Below are 20,108 nucleotides of genomic sequence, written 5' to 3' on the forward strand. Positions count from 1 at the left end.
TATGTGAGTTCAAGGATAGTCGAGATAATAGAGAGAATTGTTTTAAGATAGAAGGTTGTGTCTAGCAGACAGTATATTATGTAAGTTCAAGGATAGTCGAGATAATAGAGAGAATTGTTGTAAGATAGAAGGTTGTGTCTAGCAGACAGTATATTATGTGAGTTCAAGAGACAGTATAGTCGAGATAATAGAGAGAATTGTTGTAAGATAGAAGGTTGTGTCTAGCAGACAGTATATTATGTGAGTTCAAGGATAGTCGAGATAATAGAGAGAATTGTTTTAAGATAGAAGGTTGTGTCTAGCAGACAGTATATTATGTGAGTTCAAGGATAGTCGAGATAATAGAGAGAATTGTTTTAAGATAGAAGGTTGTGTCTAGCAGACAGTATATTATGTGAGTTCAAGGATAGTCGAGATAATAGAGAGAATTGTTTTAAGATAGAAGGTTGTGTCTAGCAGACAGTATATTATGTGAGTTCAAGGATAGTCGAGATAATAGAGAGAATTGTTGTAAGATAGGAGGTTGTGTCTAGCAGACAGTATATTATGTGAGTTCAAGGATAGTCGAGATAATATAGAGAATTGTTTTAAGATAGAAGGTTGTGTCTAGCAGACAGTATATTATGTGAGTTCAAGGATAGTCGAGATAATAGAGAGAATTGTTTTAAGATAGAAGGTTGTGTCTAGCAGACAGTATATTATGTGAGTTCAAGGATAGTCGAGATAATAGAGAGAATTGTTTTAAGATAGAAGGTTGTGTCTAGCAGACAGTATATTATGTGAGTTCAAGGATAGTCGAGATAATAGAGAGAATTGTTGTAAGATAGAAGGTTGTGTCTAGCAGACAGTATATTATGTGAGTTCAAGGATAGTCGAGATAATAGAGAGAATTGTTTTAAGATAGAAGGTTGTGTCTAGCAGACAGTATATTATGTGAGTTCAAGGATAGTCGAGATAATAGAGAGAATTGTTTTAAGATAGAAGGTTGTGTCTAGCAGACAGTATATTATGTAAGTTCAAGGATAGTCGAGATAATATAGAGAATTGTTTTAAGATAGAAGGTTGTGTCTAGCAGACAGTATATTATGTGAGTTCAAGGACAGTCGAAATAATAGAGAGAATTATTTTTAAGATAGAAGGTTGTGTCTAGCAGACAGTATATTATGTGAGTTCAAGGATAGTCGAGATAATAGAGAAAATTGTTTTAAGATAGAAGTTTGTGTCTAGCAGACAGTATATTCTGTAAGTTCAAGGATAGTCGAGATAATAGAGAGAATTGTTGTAAGATAGAAGGTTGTGTCTAGCAGACAGTATATTATGTGAGTTCAAGGATAGTCGAGATAATATAGAGAATTGTTTTAAGATAGAAGGTTGTGTCTAGCAGACAGTATATTATGTGAGTTCAAGGACAGTCGAGATAATAGAGAGAATTGTTTTAAGATAGAAGGTTGTGTCTAGCAGACAGTATATTATGTGAGTTCAAGGATAGTCGAGATAATAGAGAGAATTGTTTTAAGATAGAAGGTTGTGTCTAGCAGACAGTATATTATGTGAGTTCAAGGATAGTCGAGATAATAGAGAGAATTGTTTTAAGATAGAAGGTTGTGTCTAGCAGACAGTATATTATGTAAGTTCAAGGATAGTCGAGATAATATAGAGAATTGTTTTAAGATAGAAGGTTGTGTCTAGCAGACAGTATATTATGTAAGTTCAAGGATAGTCGAGATAATATAGAGAATTGTTTTAAGATAGAAGGTTGTGTCTAGCAGACAGTATATTATGTGAGTTCAAGGACAGTCGAGATAATAGAGAGAATTGTTTTAAGATAGAAGGTTGTGTCTAGCAGACAGTATATTATGTGAGTTCAAGGATAGTCGAGATAATAGAGAGAATTGTTGTAAGATAGAAGGTTGTGTCTAGCAGACAGTATATTATGTAAGTTCAAGGATAGTCGAGATAATAGAGAGAATTGTTTTAAGATAGAAGGTTGTGTCTAGCAGACAGTATATTATGTGAGTTCAAGGATAGTCGAGATAATAGAGAGAATTGTTTTAAGATAGAAGGTTGTGTCTAGCAGACAGTATATTATGTGAGTTCAAGGATAGTCGAGATAATAGAGAGAATTGTTGTAAGATAGAAGGTTGTGTCTAGCAGACAGTATATTATGTAAGTTCAAGGATAGTCGAGATAATAGAGAGAATTGTTTTAAGATAGGAGGTTGTGTCTAGCAGACAGTATATTATGTGAGTTCAAGGACAGTCGAGATAATAGAGAGAATAGTTTTAAGATAGGAGGTTGTGTCTAGCAGACAGTATATTATGTGAGTTCAAGGATAGTCGAGATAATAGAGAGAATTGTTTTAAGATAGGAGGTTGTGTCTAGCAGACAGTATATTATGTGAGTTCAAGGACAGTCGAGATAATAGAGAGAATTGTTGTAAGATAGAAGGTTGTGTCTAGCAGACAGTATATTATGTAAGTTCAAGGATAGTCGAGATAATAGAGAGAATTGTTTTAAGATAGGAGGTTGTGTCTAGCAGACAGTATATTATGTGAGTTCAAGGATAGTCGAGATAATAGAGAGAATTGTTTTAAGATAGAAGGTTGTGTCTAGCAGACAGTATATTCTGTAAGTTCAAGGATAGTCGAGATAATAGAGAGAATTGTTTTAAGATAGAAGGTTGTGTCTAGCAGACAGTATATTATGTGAGTTCAAGGATAGTCGAGATAATAGAGAGAATTGTTGTAAGATAGAAGGTTGTGTCTAGCAGACAGTATATTATGTGAGTTCAAGGATAGTCGAGATAATATAGAGAATTGTTTTAAGATAGAAGGTTGTGTCTAGCAGACAGTATATTATGTGAGTTCAAGGATAGTCGAGATAATAGAGAGAATTGTTGTAAGATAGAAGGTTGTGTCTAGCAGACAGTATATTATGTGAGTTCAAGGACAGTCGAGATAATAGAGAGAATTGTTTTAAGATAGAAGGTTGTGTCTAGCAGACAGTATATTATGTGAGTTCAAGGATAGTCGAGATAATAGAGAGAATTGTTTTAAGATAGAAGGTTGTGTCTAGCAGACAGTATATTATGTGAGTTCAAGGACAGTCGAGATAATAGAGAGAATTGTTTTAAGATAGAAGGTTGTGTCTAGCAGACAGTATATTATGTGAGTTCAAGGACAGTCGAGATAATAGAGAGAATTGTTTTAAGATAGAAGGTTGTGTCTAGCAGACAGTATATTATGTGAGTTCAAGGATAGTCGAGATAATAGAGAGAATTGTTTTAAGATAGAAGGTTGTGTCTAGCAGACAGTATATTATGTGAGTTCAAGGACAGTCGAGATAATAGAGAGAATTGTTTTAAGATAGAAGGTTGTGTCTAGCAGACAGTATATTATGTGAGTTCAAGGATAGTCGAGATAATAGAGAGAATTGTTTTAAGATAGAAGGTTGTGTCTAGCAGACAGTATATTATGTGAGTTCAAGGATAGTCGAGATAATATAGAGAATTGTTTTAAGATAGAAGGTTGTGTCTAGCAGACAGTATATTATGTGAGTTCAAGGATAGTCGAGATAATAGAGAGAATTGTTTTAAGATAGGAGGTTGTGTCTAGCAGACAGTATATTATGTAAGTTCAATGATAGTCGATATAATATAGAGAATTGTTTTAAGATAGGAGGTTGTGTCTAGCAGACAGTATATTATGTGAGTTCAAGGACAGTCGAGATAATAGAGAGAATAGTTTTAAGATAGGAGGTTGTGTCTAGCAGACAGTATATTATGTGAGTTCAAGGACAGTCGAGATAATATAGAGAATTGTTTTAAGATAGAAGGTTGTGTCTAGCAGACAGTATATTATGTAAGTTCAATGATAGTCGAGATAATAGAGAGAATTGTTTTAAGATAGAAGGCTGTTTCTAGCAGACAGTATATTATGTGAGTTCAAGGACAGTCGAGATAATAGAGAGAATTGTTTTAAGATAGAAGGCTGTTTCTAGCAGACAGTATATTCTGTTCAGTGTAAGCTATTACGTTTGTTAAGGTACTGTGTAGAAATTAGTTTTACATTGATATAGTATTGTTAAAAAGGTTTGAATGTCGTTTCTGACGTAGCGCTGTATCGATTTAAGTCAGTGTGCACGTGATTGAGCTCGTGGAGAAATAGACTAACTTGTGTTTGTTTTGTGGACTGGACGTTTAATAATCTTCATCGGGTAATTTAAAACGTCAACAAAAGAGTAACGTTAAAACTTATTACCACATATGCAGTGTCTTAGACCATCCTATAATACTTCGTTAGTTTAGAAGCATGTTTATTCTGGTTAAGAGCATTTCAGTTCTCCTTGTTTGTTTTAGCATTTGTCGCAACGTTTGTGAATATATTTCATCGGAATCAAACAGATTTTGGTGTTATTTCAATACCTTCAAAACGTCAAATGTTGTCAAAATGTCGGTACATTCCTTTTCACCACAGTATGAAAACAGTTGTGGTTGTCAGATGACTTACTGACTTGTATATTAAAGATCAGTTTAATGTAACTTGCTCAAATGTCTCTAAGAAAAACAAAACTATTTTCAAGATAATTTACCCAAAAAAACCTAATTAATGAATATATATATATGTACATGTTTTGTAAGCATGTCATACGTTTTCTGCTGTCTCATTTCAATGTACCAATTATCACAATGTTTTTGTTTAACAGTAATTTGTGAAATTTTGTATAAGACATGGTTAAGAAAACAGTTTATCTTATTTAATTGTAGCTGCTTTTGTTTCTTTGTTATTCTCTATACATTAACCTTGTTTTTGAAAACATGTTCGTTATACAAGAATGTAAATGACAACAGTGCCTTTCCACGGTAGACCACACAATACCTTAATATTGTTCTTCCTTTGTGTTGAATGAGCATGGCCAGTCACATGTTTAGCTCTAGTCGCTATGGGCAAATCTGATATTTTGCATTGAGTAAAGAAATCTTATATTTAAACAATAACACACTGTATCTCAAGTGACGGGAAGACATCTTGACGGATGAAAGTCTTATGATGAATTCACGAGTCCAGTGAAGAATTGTCTTCACTTTGTATTACGCGTCGTATTTAGTGTCTTTATTCCTTTGTCTAAACTCGGTATATTTAATCAAATTCGACATATTTCTAAACTGCCAAATCATGGTTATGCATTACCACCAGGCTTATTGAATTTTAACACTATATTGTTTGTTAACTTCCTTACGGTTTTTCAGTAAGAAGAATGTCTAATGATTAATTAATTTCACTATGTCCGCCATATCTATTCTTGTGGAGGTATCACGGCCGTGGCAGCCACTTCCACTGTCCAGTTAAGAGTAGGAACATGGATGGGCAATGGTTAATACTAGCAGGTGTCTTGCCTCTGATTGAATACTCTAAGTTAAAAACGACTATTCGTGAATTTTTAGGGGTCACTGACCTGGCCTTTTACGTTGAAAATACCTATACACAATGACATTTAAATGTATTAAACACTAAAAACATATATTATTTATATTTGTGCTTATAAATTATGTTAAAAATATCATAATTTGGGAAATATCCGCTAGGGTAATAGAATAAAAATCGTTTATATGTTTCGTTGAAAATATTTTTATGAAGCAGTTTTTTTTTCAGGTTATCAGCCGTAATAAACACATATGTACACTTCAAATAACGGACACCACAGGAAGTCACCAGTTCCCAGCCATGCAGAGGTTGAACATCTCTAAAGGTCATGCGTTTGTTCTTGTATACTCAATAACAAACAAACAGAGTCTGGAGGAGCTTAAGCCTATTTTTGATGTAATTAAGGAAGTCAAAGGGACCACTGATGGAATCCCCATAATGTTGGTAGGAAACAAATGTGACGAGACCGAAAAAAGGGAAGTGGACAAGGGGTATGGGTCAGGCCAGGCCCACCTCTGGAGCTGTGGGTTCATGGAAACGTCAGCCAAAACCAATATTAATGTTCAGGATCTCTTTCAAGAACTTCTCAACATGGAGAAAAACAGACCCGTGAACTTTCAACTGGACTCCAAAAAACCGAAAACGCAGTTGAAAAAAGATAAACTTAAGGGAAAATGTGTGGTAATGTAATCTAACAGCTAAAGCACAAAATAGGTTCGGGTCACCTTCAGAACATTTAACATTGACATTTGTTGGCCTTCTTTTTCGCACGGCTTATGTGTAATTGTATTACCTATGGCACATGTTTTAACAAAAAGGAGAAATTTATTGCCGTATAAATCCACCTTTTGCTATTTTAATATCAAGCTATCATTTACTACAAAAGAAAACCTGGTTACTGTTTCTTGTCGTTTATGCTATTATACAAAGGATTTGTCACAATAGGAATGTTACATACCGAAATAATTACGTAAAGTAACTGAACTTGAATTCTTTAAGTACACGGACGTAATTTGGCGACAAGCTTTACCTGAGACACCAGAAGCTGACCTTACAAAGAAAATATAGTGAAAAATAAAGTTTTAATTTACTGGACCATTTGCCATGAAACTTTCACGACAGAGACTCAACATCTGTTAAAAATTAAACCAATGACACTGATCACCTAATCGTCTGTGTCAGTGGACGATTGTTTAGATTCGATGGAATGATATAACACCAATAAAGTTGTTATTTGATATTGAATTTCACAATGTGTTATACCTAGGAAGGAAGGATATAACATATTTATGTAGTTTTTTATTGAATGGACTCTTTAAGAGTTATTACTGATAAACAAATACATTACTACCAAATTTATTCGTGTGTTCATATTTTGTAAAGAACCCGTTTATTAGAAGGGGAGACAAGAATTTGGTTGCGTTTAAACACAAAGATATACAATTGGCTGTCTGAGCTCTGCCCACCACGAGTATCGAAACCCACAAACTTATTGCCTCGTCAGTTTGGGATATTATGTTGTTACTATTGTTCATGCTATTGTGTATTTCTTATTCATTTTATTTCCGACTTAATCCGTAATGACGAGAAAACCCACTTGAAGAGAAAATTATAAACACTGCTGGCCAAAATCTTAAGGCCAATGAATATGAGGGAAAAAAATGCGTTTTGCGTTGTTAGACTCAACCACTTATTTGAGTAGAGCTTCGAAAGATGAAAATAAAAAAAGGAAAATAAAAATAAACGTTTTAGCATTTAATAGGGAAAATGTGAACACTATGAAATTAGGCTAAATACTAGCTGTCAAAAGTTTAAGACCATACCAAAACGAATTTCTAAACAAGAGGTCTCAGTAGTGAGTTGCACGGCCGTCATTGCAAATAACTTCAAACATTCGCCTTGGCATGGTCGATATAAGCGTTTCCATAAGGCTGGCTGGAATGTTATTTCAAATGGTGAAGATGGCTTCACGAAGATCATGCAACGTTTGGAATTGACGTTCATTTCCATAGACTTCCCTTGCCATCCACCCACAAACATTTTCAATGGGGTTCAGCTCGTGTGAACACGCTGGATGGTCCAAAGGAATCACGTTATTCACCATGAAAAAGTCCTTTGTCCTGCGGGCATTGTGGATTGCAGCATTGTCCTGCTGAAAGATCCAGTCATTTCCACACAAGCGAGGGCCTTCACTCAAAAAGGATGCTCTCTCCAATATACCAACGTAGCCAGCTGCTGTTTGACGCCCCTGTATAACCTGAAGCTTCATTGTCCCATGGAAGGAGAAAGCACCCCAGATCATGATGGAACCTCCTCCACTGTGTCTTGTAGAAAATGTCTCCGGTGGGATATCCTTATCGCGTCAGTAACGTTGGAAGTCATCTGGACCATCCAGGCTAATTTTTTCTCATCAGAGAACAAAACCTTCGTCCACTTTTCTACGTCCCATGTTTGGTGCTTCTCAGCAAAGTTTAACCAAGCTGTTTTGTGGTGTGGAAGGACGGTTTTTAAAACCTTTCTCTCGTAGATGTCATCTTATCGTTCTTGAGCTGCATTCTGCGTCCGTAAGGACCTTAATCTGGTTCGACGATCGTCTGGTATCTCGCCAGACAACCCGTCGAATCCTCCTGCTTAACGCCGGCGAAATTTTTTGGGCCGACCACTTGAAATTCTCGTTCCGTATCCCTCAGGGTCTTTTAAGAAATTTGTAACAGCAGTTTTACTACATCCAATCTCTCCAGTGATGACATGAGAGAGACTTTGCTTTTGCAGCTCGACAATTCTGCCACGTTCAAACTCTGTCAACTTTTTAGTCTTTGCCATGTTTTCACCCAATGTAACACAGGAGATGTCAGCGGGAGATGTTGACACGCTAATGCTTCAACACAAATGACTAGATTTCGTTACGTGTTTACCGATTAACGCTTCGTTTCAGTATGGTCTTAAACTTTTGACCAGTTAGTATTTAGGCTAATTTCATAGTGTTCACATTTTCCCTGTTAAATGCTAAAAAAGTTTTTTATTTTTATTTTCCCTTTCCCTATTTTCTTCTTTCAAAGCTCTACAGTCGTAAGTGGTTGAGTTTAAAAACGCAAATTGCATATTTTTCTTTATGTTCATTGGCCTTAATATTTTGGACAGCAGTGTATTTAAAAACGGGCTGGTATGGGTAGAGAAAGCACTATGTGGAACAGCGAACGACGTTTTGACCTTCTTCGGTCATCGTCAGGTTCACAAAGAAGGAAAGAGGTAACTGACCACATGTTTGTAATTACACAACTATCTTCAAACATGTGGTCAGCTATCTGTCAGTTACCTCTTTCCTTCTTTGTGAACCTGACGATGACCAAAGAAGGTCGAAACGTTGTTCGCTCCTCTACATAGTGTTTTCTCTACCCATACCAGCCGTTGTTACATTTTAGATTTATTCACATAAGAACACTGTTTTGTTAAGTATGTCTATGCAACATGCTAATTGCACTCACACATCAAATCTTACAAAAATTAAGTTTTTCCCGTGAATTCGGATTCATTTAAGATGTTAGTTTGAAATGAATACATCTAGAAACCAGTTACGAAACTCTGAAGTTGAGATCATAAAAATTAAAACAATCCTTTGTCCCAAATTGGCTAACCACTTGCCCCGATAAGAAAACTCTGGTTAAGTTAAAAGAAGTTGAAATTAGGTTACATTGTGGTCATCAGTGAAGCAAAACTAATCTGTTTTCCGGTTTTTAATAGTGTTGGTCCGGCATGGTCAGGTGGGTTAAGGCGTGCGACTCGTAACCTGAGGGTCGCGGGTTTGCATTCCCGTCGCGCCAAACATGCTCACCCTTTCAGCCGTGGGGGCGTTATTATGTAACGGTCAAGAGTTGGCGGTGGGTGGTGATGACTGGCTGCTTTCCCTCTAGTCTAACACTGATAAATTAGGATCGGCTAGCGCAGATAGCCCTCGAGTAGCTTTGCGCGAAATTCAAAACATTTTACAGTGTTTATATAGCTGTGTTAAAAACGCAAATAAACAACATTAGAAATCACATCAGAACACAAATAAAACAACAAAAACAAGATAAATCGGACAACTACTGCTCAAAACTAAATGATAAAACTGACCCGAAAAAATTCTGGTCACATCTTAAAAGACTCACCAATGAAAATACAGACACAAAGAAATATTCTTCAACATAATAATGCTATAGCACACACAAATAAAGAAATAGCCGAAGCCTTCAAGGATTAACTTCAAAATACTTTTAAAACTCACACTGATCAAGATATGGATACACATTTCTACAATAAAGTCACTAATCACATATTAAACAATAAACATCAATTTGAACCAATTTTTCCAATAAGCATAACTGATACAAATACAAGTTCCGACACAGATTATGCAAGCACGTCACTAACAAATAAAATATCCCTTCAAGAACTACGCGAAGCATTAAAAAACAAAGCACCAAGTGAAGATGAAATGCAAGCTTTCCTTCTAAAAATGGGCACTCCGAAATTGTTTGACCACCTAAATTCACTTTTTAACCTATCTCTATTCTCAGGATACATCCTAGTTTCTTGGAAGCTTGCAAATATATTAATGTACCATAAGGAAGGAAAGCCAGCAAATAAACCTAATAGCTACCGACCAATCAGCCTGACCAGCTGTGTAGGCAAAATTCTTGAAAGAATAATCAGTAATATAGACTCCACATTCTTGGAGATAACATCAAAATTGCCAAAAGAACAAAATGGATTCAGGAAATTTAGACAAACGACAGACCACCTAATCAGATTAACCGAAACCATAATAAACAGCTTCAATAAAAAAGAATGTACTGTCGCTTGCTTCCTTGATATCGAGAAAGCATTCGACACTGTTTGGCACGATGGTCTAAGGTTCCGAATGAATGAAATGGAACTACCGCGAGGAATTATTCGCTGGTTATCTAACTTTTTGGAAAATAAAAATTGTAGAGTGAATGTAGAGGAAACATTTTGTGAGTACGTTACTCCAGAAGCTGGTGTCCCTCAGGGAGGGGTGGTTAGCCCTATACTATTCATTACGTATGTAAACAATATGCCATTGAAGGATCCATGTCATGGATTCTCTTCACAGTTCGTAGATGATGTGGCAGTCTGGAAAAGTGCCGCAACACCAACGATAGCAGCCACTAACATACAACCGTAACTAAACAGAATAAGTGAATACTGTCAAAAATATAGAATAAAAATAAACACAGCAAAAACACAACTCGTAGTCTTTACGAAATTGACAAAACACAAAAAACAACAGCCAGAATTATATATGAATGGCACACTACTCCAGATTGCCCCATCGGCAAAATTTTTAGGTCTGACCTATGATTCAAAACTAACTTGGATCAATCATGCGAACGAAATTAAAAATAAAGTTTGGCGAAGAACTAACTATGCTAGGAGTCTAACTGGTAACAGTGGAGCATCTACAGATAACATACTAAAAATCTATGAAACATATATTAGACCAGCAATAGATTATGCAGCTCCAGCATGGATAACTGTAAGCAATAAAATAATTACAACCAAACTACAAACAATCCAAAACACACTCCTCACAACTGCATACAGAGTTCCAAGAACTATATCATCTCAGTTCATTCACAAATACTCGAACATACCAACCATACCAGATATGGACTCCTACATAGTACAATAATGTACTTTAATAAGAATTGGATGAAAAACGAATTACTATGCGAACTAGACAAGTACCTCATACATGATGAAGCTGGTCCTAAATATCTCTCCCCAGTTAACTTATATTTTAAATATAAAAATAAATAAATAAAAATATATATTAAATAATAATAATAATAGTAATAATAAAAAATAATAAAATATATATACATACATATATATATATGTATTAAATAATAATAATAAAAAATGCCATCAACAAACTTGACATTCTGCTGACAGAATAAAATAATCATTATAAATGAGCCACAATACATGGACATTGCCCTGAAAAGGATCAAAATAATATTCAGTTCTACAATTATAAATACCAATCCGGTAAAAACATTAAGTACGGGGAGGAGGAAGAGGTCACAGAGAACCTGACCCTCCAGGGTATGAACTTTTCTTACCCAAACACCGACAGAGATTCGAACAATGATCATAACTGTGTTGGTAAGCAAACCTTCAGATTGAAACTAACGAATTTCTCGCGCCATCTATACAATTTTTAAAGACGTTTTTGACATTTAATTATTATTATTATGTTAAGTTTTTATTACTCTGTAGATGGCGAGATCTGTTTTAAACTATTTTTCATGAACGTCACAAAACGCGCATGTCTAAGGAGTCCTAATATAAATCGATGGACTACAGGATTTTGTCGCTTTAAGCTATATAAATATCGGAAGATTTGAATGAAACTAGCTATTTTAACGTATGAAAATATAACATATATATTGTAACTTAAGAGTTCAGTGAATATATATTTGTTTCTCTCTTTGGTGGTGGTGTTTTCTTCTATATATATTTCATATATCACTATATATCAAACAGTTGCACTACGTTCCATTTCCAGAATGAGCCACAGCCACAAAAAACAATTGTTCAATAAACCTCAGCTAGTTCAAATTCTTGAAAAGAAAAATTTGACGCCAACACCTCATAAACAAACATAATTTTCTTTTGTTGGTATTAATAAATTTCTGAAGTTTGGTTGTGCGTATATCAAACATTTCTTGATCGATTAAAGGAAACAAACGAACTTCCCTTGGTAGTGCTTTTCTGCTGTTATTATTTGTGGCACAAAAAGGTTATGTTGTCGGTTAAATGGCTTTCTCGGGGTAAACCGATTTCCTTACACGGATAAGTCTACTTAATAAGAGTGGGATCGAACAGGAACTGTGAAAGCGCGACTGACTTTTAAGCTCTGTGAGAATTAAACAGACAAGACACGTCTAAAGAAAAGTGAAAACAATCATTATTAAACAAAGAATAAAAAACTGTGTGTTTATTTGTGAAAAACTGATCGATCTTCTCCATTGGATGTCCCCCGCTGGTACAGCGGTAAGTCTACATGTTTACAACACTAAAATCAGAGGTTCGATTCCCCTCGGTGGACGCAGCTCCATGTGGCTTTGCTATAAGAATACACACACTACAGATTGAACGATTCATGTTGATAATCCGGTAGAATTCTAATATAAGAAACCTCGTTTCCTGTGCGACAGTGTCACCATGCGAGTGATCATTCTTCCGAAGCATTGACCAGCTGCAGTGTACAAACATATCTACTCAGCCAGAAGAGCGTTATGTCACTGACCTTTTCAATATGGATGTGTGACGTCACTACAACATTCTCTTGGCCACAGAATATATTATCTCTGAGAGTTAACAAATTCACGCATGCAATTAGAACGAAAAGATTTTAACGGTTTTCTAGATCGAGCTTTTGCTAACATAGAAATGAAACATTACAAAAGTTATTATATTACTAAATATTGTGAAAATGTATGACATACTCGCATATCATCATGCTAATTAATTTACTGCGTGACTGGATGCTTCGAATTTACATATCACACTAAAAGCTATTTTTTGTGGGTTTCTTTTCTCAAGCTTTATATGATCTGATGGTTAGAATGCTCGACTCGCAATATGTGGGTTCAAAGAACATTACCGAACATACTATATCAGCCATGTGGGCGTTATAATGTCACAGCCAATCTCAATTTTCGGATGGAAAATAACAGCCCAGTAACTGGTGATGGGTGGCGTTTACCACCTGCCTTCTATCATTTTAAATCAGGGACGTCTATCGCAGATAGCCCTCAAGCAGCTCTACATAGAATTCAAAAAACATATTTTCTAAAATAAATTATGTAAATAAAACTGCCACAACTTCGAAAAAATTACTGTCAGATTTCGAGAAATAGTGTATACAGAGACCACAGTTTTACGGACATTGGATCTACTTTTAAAAGTTGTCTGAGAATAATTTGAAGAAAACCTAAATATATCGATTAATATCGTTCTGACACCAGCTTCAAGATGTAGAATAAAACATTTCAAATCACTAAACTTCGAAATAATGTTACGTAATGCGATTAACTTGTGTATTAAACATTTTGTAAAAATAAAACCTGAACGATGAGAGGAAAGTGAAAGGTGTGTTTTTGGCCAACCTAAAAACCCCGTGTTTATAAAACAAATTGTGATACTTACCCTCTTGTTAAACCTTGTGTTTATAAAACAAACTGTGATACTTACCCTCTTGTTAAACTTTGTGTTTATAAAACAAACTGTGATACTTACCTTCTTGTTAAACTTTGTGTTTATAAAACAAACTGTGATACTTACCCTCTTGTTAAACCTTGTGTTTATAAAACAAACTGTGATACTTACCTTCTTGTTAAACTTTGTGTTTATAAAACAAACTGTGATACTTACCTTCTTGTTAAACTTTGTGTTTATAAAACAAATTGTGATACTTACCCTCTTGTTGAACCTTGTGTTTATAAAACAAACTGTGATACTTACCCTCTTGTTAAACTTTGTGTTTATAAAACAAACTGTGATACTTACCTTCTTGTTAAACTTTGTGTTTATAAAACAAACTGTGATACTTACCCTCTTGTTAAACCCTGTGTTTACAAAACAAACTGTGATACTTACCCTCTTGTTAAACTCTGTGTTTATAAAACAAACTGTGATACTTACCCTCTTGTTAAACCTTGTGTTTATAAAACAAACTGTGGTACTTACCCTCTTGTTAAACTCTGTGTTTATAAAACAAACTGTGATACTTACCCTCTTGTTAAACTTTGTGTTTATAAAACAAACTGTGATACTTACCCTCTTGTTAAACTCTGTGTTTATAAAACAAACTGTGATACTTACCCTCTTGTTAAACCTTGTGTTTATAAAACAAACTGTGATACTTACCCTCTTGTTGAACCTTGTGTTTATAAAACAAACTGTGATACTTACCCTCTTGTTAAACTTTGTGTTTATAAAACAAACTGTGATACTTACCTTCTTGTTAAACTTTGTGTTTATAAAACAAACTGTGATACTTACCTTCTTGTTAAACTTTGTGTTTATAAAACAAATTGTGATACTTACCCTCTTGTTGAACCTTGTGTTTATAAAACAAACTGTGATACTTACCCTCTTGTTAAACTTTGTGTTTATAAAACAAACTGTGATACTTACCTTCTTGTTAAACTTTGTGTTTATAAAACAAACTGTGATACTTACCCTCTTGTTAAACCCTGTGTTTACAAAACAAACTGTGATACTTACCCTCTTGTTAAACTCTGTGTTTATAAAACAAACTGTGATACTTACCCTCTTGTTAAACCTTGTGTTTATAAAACAAACTGTGATACTTACCCTCTTGTTAAACTTTGTGTTTATAAAACAAACTGTGATACTTACCCTCTTGTTAAACCCTGTGTTTACAAAACAAACTGTGATACTTACCCTCTTGTTAAACTCTGTGTTTATAAAACAAACTGTGATACTTACCCTCTTGTTAAACCTTGTGTTTATAAAACAAACTGTGGTACTTACCCTCATGTTAAACCTTGTGTTGATAAAACAAACTGTGATACTTACCCTCTTGGTTTTGCAGTAAAATCATAATTTTAGATAATAAAATACAATAATTTATATTATTGTATCATATAGTTTCAGTTTCATGTACATAATAATTCGTTGTTGTTGTTTTATTAAGTATCCAAAATCTAAACCCAGTGTTTAGAACTGACGTTTATTAAATAATAAATGTGATCTATTCAAACTTGAAATCAGAATAACAAACCGACTTCTACTTTCCATCTAAAACAAGTTAATATTTCGATGACTTAACGGATAGCTCTCTCTCATTTTTTGGGTATATATGTGTATACCCAGGAGAGTCAGGTGCACTTGACTTCTACCTCCTTCGTTTTCTTTGTTTGTGTGAACTATTTAACGTATTAATAATTACTACATGAAGGCCAGAGTAACCCGACATTTACTATCAGTCCATGTATCTGTCACCAACAGTTCCTCACTAATATCTAGCTCATGGGGGTGGTTTGTTTTATTACTTAATAATTGTTATTATAATATATATATATTACTTTTTTATAGTTTTGTTAACTGTTTAATAAATTCTTATTAATGATCTAATGTATAAGTTAATCGGGTAGAGGTGTTTAAGACTATTATCATGATGTATGCAATACGTGTCGAGTTCGCATGTTACTTCAATGTTTTCTCCAATTTTTATCAAAATATATTATTGTGCTATGTAGGAGTCTATCTGTTATTGTTGGTGCGTTTGAATATTTATGTATAAACTTTGAAGAGGTAATTCTCGGTACTCTATATGCTGTTGTAAGTAATGTATTTTGTAATGTCTGTAATTTGGTTTTGAATTGTTTACTTACATTCATCCCTGCTGGAGCTGCATAGTCTATTACAGGTCTTATATATGGTTTGTATATTTTGAAGATGTTTTCGACTGTTGTTCCACTGTTTTTACAAGTTAAACTCCTAACATAATTTGTTCTTTTCCAAACTTTAGTTGTTATATTATTTACATGGTTTGTCCATATAAGTTTTGAATCGTACCTTAGTCATAGAAATTTTGCAGATATAGCAGTCTGGAGATGCTTTCATATAAATCTCTGGTTCTACTTTTTTGTGTTTCGTTAACTTTGTTAATATCACTAGTTGGGTTTTTGCTGGTTTTATTTTAATTCTATATTTTTGACAATATTCGTTTATTCTGTTTGACTGTGATTGTGGCTGCTATTGCTGGTGTTGGGGCACTTTTCCAGACTGCTACATCATTGGCGAACTGTGATGAATATCCATGATTAGGATCTTTGTTCACATACATGATGAAGGGTACAGGGCTAACCACCCCTCCCTGAGGGACCCCAGCTTCTGATATGAAGAACTCCGAGAATGTTCCCTCAACGTTCACTCTACATTTCCTGTTTTCCAGAAAGTTTGAAAATCAGCAAATAATTCCACGCGATAGTCCCATTTCATTCATACGGAACCGGAGACCATTGTGCCATACGGAGCTGAATGCCTTATCTATGTCGAGGAAGCAAGTGCCAGTACATTCTCTTTTGTTAAAGCGTGGCCCGGCATGGCCAAGTGTGTCAAGGCGTTCGACTCGTAATCCGAGGGTCGCGGGTTCGAATCCCGGTCGCACCAAACATGCTCGCCCTTTCAGCCGTGGAGGCGTTATAACGTGACGGTCAATCCTACTATTCGTCGGTAAAAGAGTAGCCCAAGAGTTGACGGTTGGTGGTGATGACTAGCTGCCTTCCCTCTAGTCTTACACTGCTAAATTAGGGACGGCTAGCACAGATAGCCCTCGAGTAGCTTTGCGCGAAATTAAAAAAAAAACAAAAAACAATTTGTTAAAGCTGACTACTATTGTTTCAGTTAGTCTAAGTAGGTGATCTGTTGTTTGTCTAAATTTTCTGAATTCGTTTTGTTTCTCTGGTAATTTTGATGTTATCTCCAGGAATGTGGACAGTCTATTATCGATTATAGGTTCAAGAATTTTGCCTACACAACTGGTCAGGCTGATTGGTCAATAACAGTTTGGCTTATTGGCTGGCTTTCCTTCTTTGTGGAACAGAAGTGTATTTGCATGCTTCCAAGAAATTGGAAGTGGCCAGAGTCAAGTGATAAATTATAGATTTCCTTTTTTGATGAGGATAGCTTCTCTGCTGTCATTTCCTGGTGACTTGTGTTTTTAGTTCTTTACTGCTTGTTTGAGTTGTGTTATTGTGATATTTGTGGTTAGCAGTATATTATTATATTCATTTGTGTTAATAGTGTTGTTGATATTGACTGGGAAAAGTGGTTTGCGTATTTCTGTGTTATTTGTCACATGATTGTTTACTTTGTTTTAAAAAATAAATGTTCATATCTGAGTCATTAAGTATTTTGGAAGTGTTCTGTAGTTGTTGTTTGAAGGTTTCGGCTTTTTTTTGTTTGTATGTGCCAAGGTGTTATACTCTAGTGTTAAGTATTTTCTTGTAATTTCTTCATATAAATTTCTTTATAGATGTGACCCAAACATTCTTGGGTCTGTTTTTTCATTTAGTTGGAAGTAGAAGTTATCACATTTTTATTGTTTTAACAATGTAATTTCTCCTCTGATTTTGTTTATTAATTTATGTTTTTAATTCTATATCTCTTGTTGCCATGAATTGTCTTCAGTATTTGTTTGGTTTCCATGTACTGTTTTTAGTTTTATGTTGTTGCTTTGGTATTGTATCATTGGCTGTTTTTTGAAGGTATTTCTGATTGATTGTTGACTGTATGCATAATATTGTTTGTGAACACGTTGTCTAATTCTTTTTGGTATATTTGCCAATTTGCTTTTCTATAGTCAACTTTATCTTTTTTGTAGATTATATCTTTATGGAGGTTGAGATGAAAGACACACCATATCAGTAGATGCTCACTGTCAACATCTTTTCCCTCATTAAATTTCGCTAACTTCTAACTTATGTTGAAAGAGGTGATGCAGATGTCCAGGATGTCACTTGTATTTGTGGCACACGTTGCATGTGTAGGCGTACCGTCGTTCTTATTAGGACTATATTATAATATTATTTTCATCAAGTGGTATATATTAGTTATTGCTGCTCATTTTTATTTCTGTAACTGATAAGTTGTTTTTGTTTAACAACATAATTCTTCTGTTTATGTCGATTTGTTTTATTTATCTTTCCTGATTGTTGTGTAGTTGTGCATCTTAATTCTGTTGTTGCTATGTATCAGGATTGCACATGGGATAAATATATCAGGGTTGATATCTTCTATTATATCTTCGATCTCGTGTTTCTTGGAAACTAGTGCATATTCGATGTTGATACTTACAACTGTGAATTTATATTTTTAGTAGGTATCCACTGACTGTTGTTTTTAATTGCGGTATGTATGGTATTATGTATTTTTGGGGTTGTTGTTGTTGTTTTTGCAGTGCTTATAATGAGATCAGTACAGTTTTTGGTTTGAGATGGTTTTGTGTATTCTACAATGAAATCTGTAAAGATGTTTTTAATTATATTTACTATTAAATAGTTTTGTCATTTGTGCTTTCTTTTACTGTATGAGTGTTGTTTCCTTGGGGATTTGTTGTGTGTGTATTTTTGTTAAGTTCTTGTGTATTTCTGTTTACTGTATTGGTTGGTTTTTTCGTTCTTTTTTGTTTGTCATTTTTGTTGTGTGTTGTTTTCTTTCAGCTTTTGTGCATATACCACTGTATCTGATGTTGTAGCAGTGTCTGTTTGTTGTGTAGTTGTATTAGTTGAATCTTTTGCAGTCTGTTTTGCTGTTTTTATTTCATAAAAACGTTGTCTTATTTTTTTGTATTTGTCGCAACTTTTGTAGTTCGCTGTGTGTGTTTCTCCACAGTTGCAACATTTAGATTGTTTTTTTAACACATAGATATGTGGTGCTCACCACCACATCCGCAGCACCTCGGTGTTCCTAGACATGCCACTGATACATGACAATATCTTTGTGTAACTACAGTTGTTTGTCTTTTCAATTGCTCCACTTTAAATATTTGATTACATAAGTGACACCGTTATTCATCAGATATCTTGTTTATTATAGTTTTGTTCTGTGTAAACTCTTCTTACGATTTGTTGGTTTGTTTGTTACTTTTGAAATTATTCTTTCAACTCTGATGTAAGGCATTATTTGTTCTTTAAATGCTTGCTGTATGTTGTCTATGGTTATTGAATAACGTGCCCCACGAATTACGATAACCTTGGGCTGTGGTTTGCTACTTAGTAGGTGGATATTAATGTTTCCTGGTGTGAAAGCGTCTTTCGACCATTCTTTTAGGAATATGTTGAGTTCAGCGATCTCTTGTCCTCGGACAAGGACACCGCCCGTGAGTGGACGCTTGACACTGGCTATTGTAACACCTGGTTTGGATCGTTTGATTTCTGCCGCAAGTTGCGGTTGGCTGTAAATGCCTGGAATACCTTCGATTATAATAGAATATTTGGGTTCTTTAGATTTTAGTGTTATGTTTTTATTTTGTGAACTATCATTTTGTGTTGAATTTCGTCTTCCTTTTGATACAACTAGAGAAAATTCTTTTTGTTTTTCAGTGTCTTGTTCATTATCTTGTTCGTGGTTTGTGGCTACCTCATTAGTTGTTGTGTCATCAACATCCAAGGTGTTCTTTGGATTAGTAAGTTCGTCCTTGTTATGTACTAGCGGTAGAGAAAACTATCTCTACCACAGTATGGAAAATTTCTTCCACTTCTTAATTTTCCGAGTTTTCTCTAGAGTTAGATAACTTTATAATTATTCTTCTAGATTTGCGTTTTTCTCTTAAATTACTGTCCTTTTCTTTATCAAATGTTGTTACTTGTTTTTTTTTTTGGTCACATTGCATAAGGCCATTGCTTCGTTTGAATCTAAGTCTAATTTCTGGCCACTGGACGTCACATCGCTGCTGCCCTTTGCAGTTGTCAACATCGCTCTTTGTATGGTGACCCGCGCATTCACTGACCAGGTGAAGTCTCACGCTGCCTCTCAGTTTCTCTTTCTTTCTTCTGTAAATAGTTCCTAGTGCTATTTCGCCCAGATAAATGAAGATACTCACTCAAAAGGAAGAAGTCTTGCTTATAAGGTTTCTGTATTTTC

General features: G+C 34.8%; 1 protein-coding gene across 1 annotated transcript in view; it reads left to right on the forward strand.

Annotated features, from left to right (window-relative positions):
- LOC143248445 (GTP-binding protein Di-Ras2-like) overlaps positions 1 to 6,663 on the forward strand; it is a 31,382-nt gene extending 24,719 nt beyond the window's left edge. The window contains exon 3 of the mRNA XM_076496806.1: positions 5,652 to 6,663. Within this exon, the coding sequence (XP_076352921.1) occupies positions 5,652 to 6,113 (462 nt within the window). The 3' untranslated portion in view covers positions 6,114 to 6,663. The remainder of the gene's footprint in view (positions 1 to 5,651) is intronic.
- The last annotated feature ends 13,445 nt before the right edge of the window (positions 6,664 to 20,108 follow it).

This window comes from Tachypleus tridentatus, chromosome 4, assembly GCF_004210375.1.
Source record: "Tachypleus tridentatus isolate NWPU-2018 chromosome 4, ASM421037v1, whole genome shotgun sequence".
Lineage (NCBI taxonomy): Eukaryota > Metazoa > Arthropoda > Merostomata > Xiphosura > Limulidae > Tachypleus > Tachypleus tridentatus.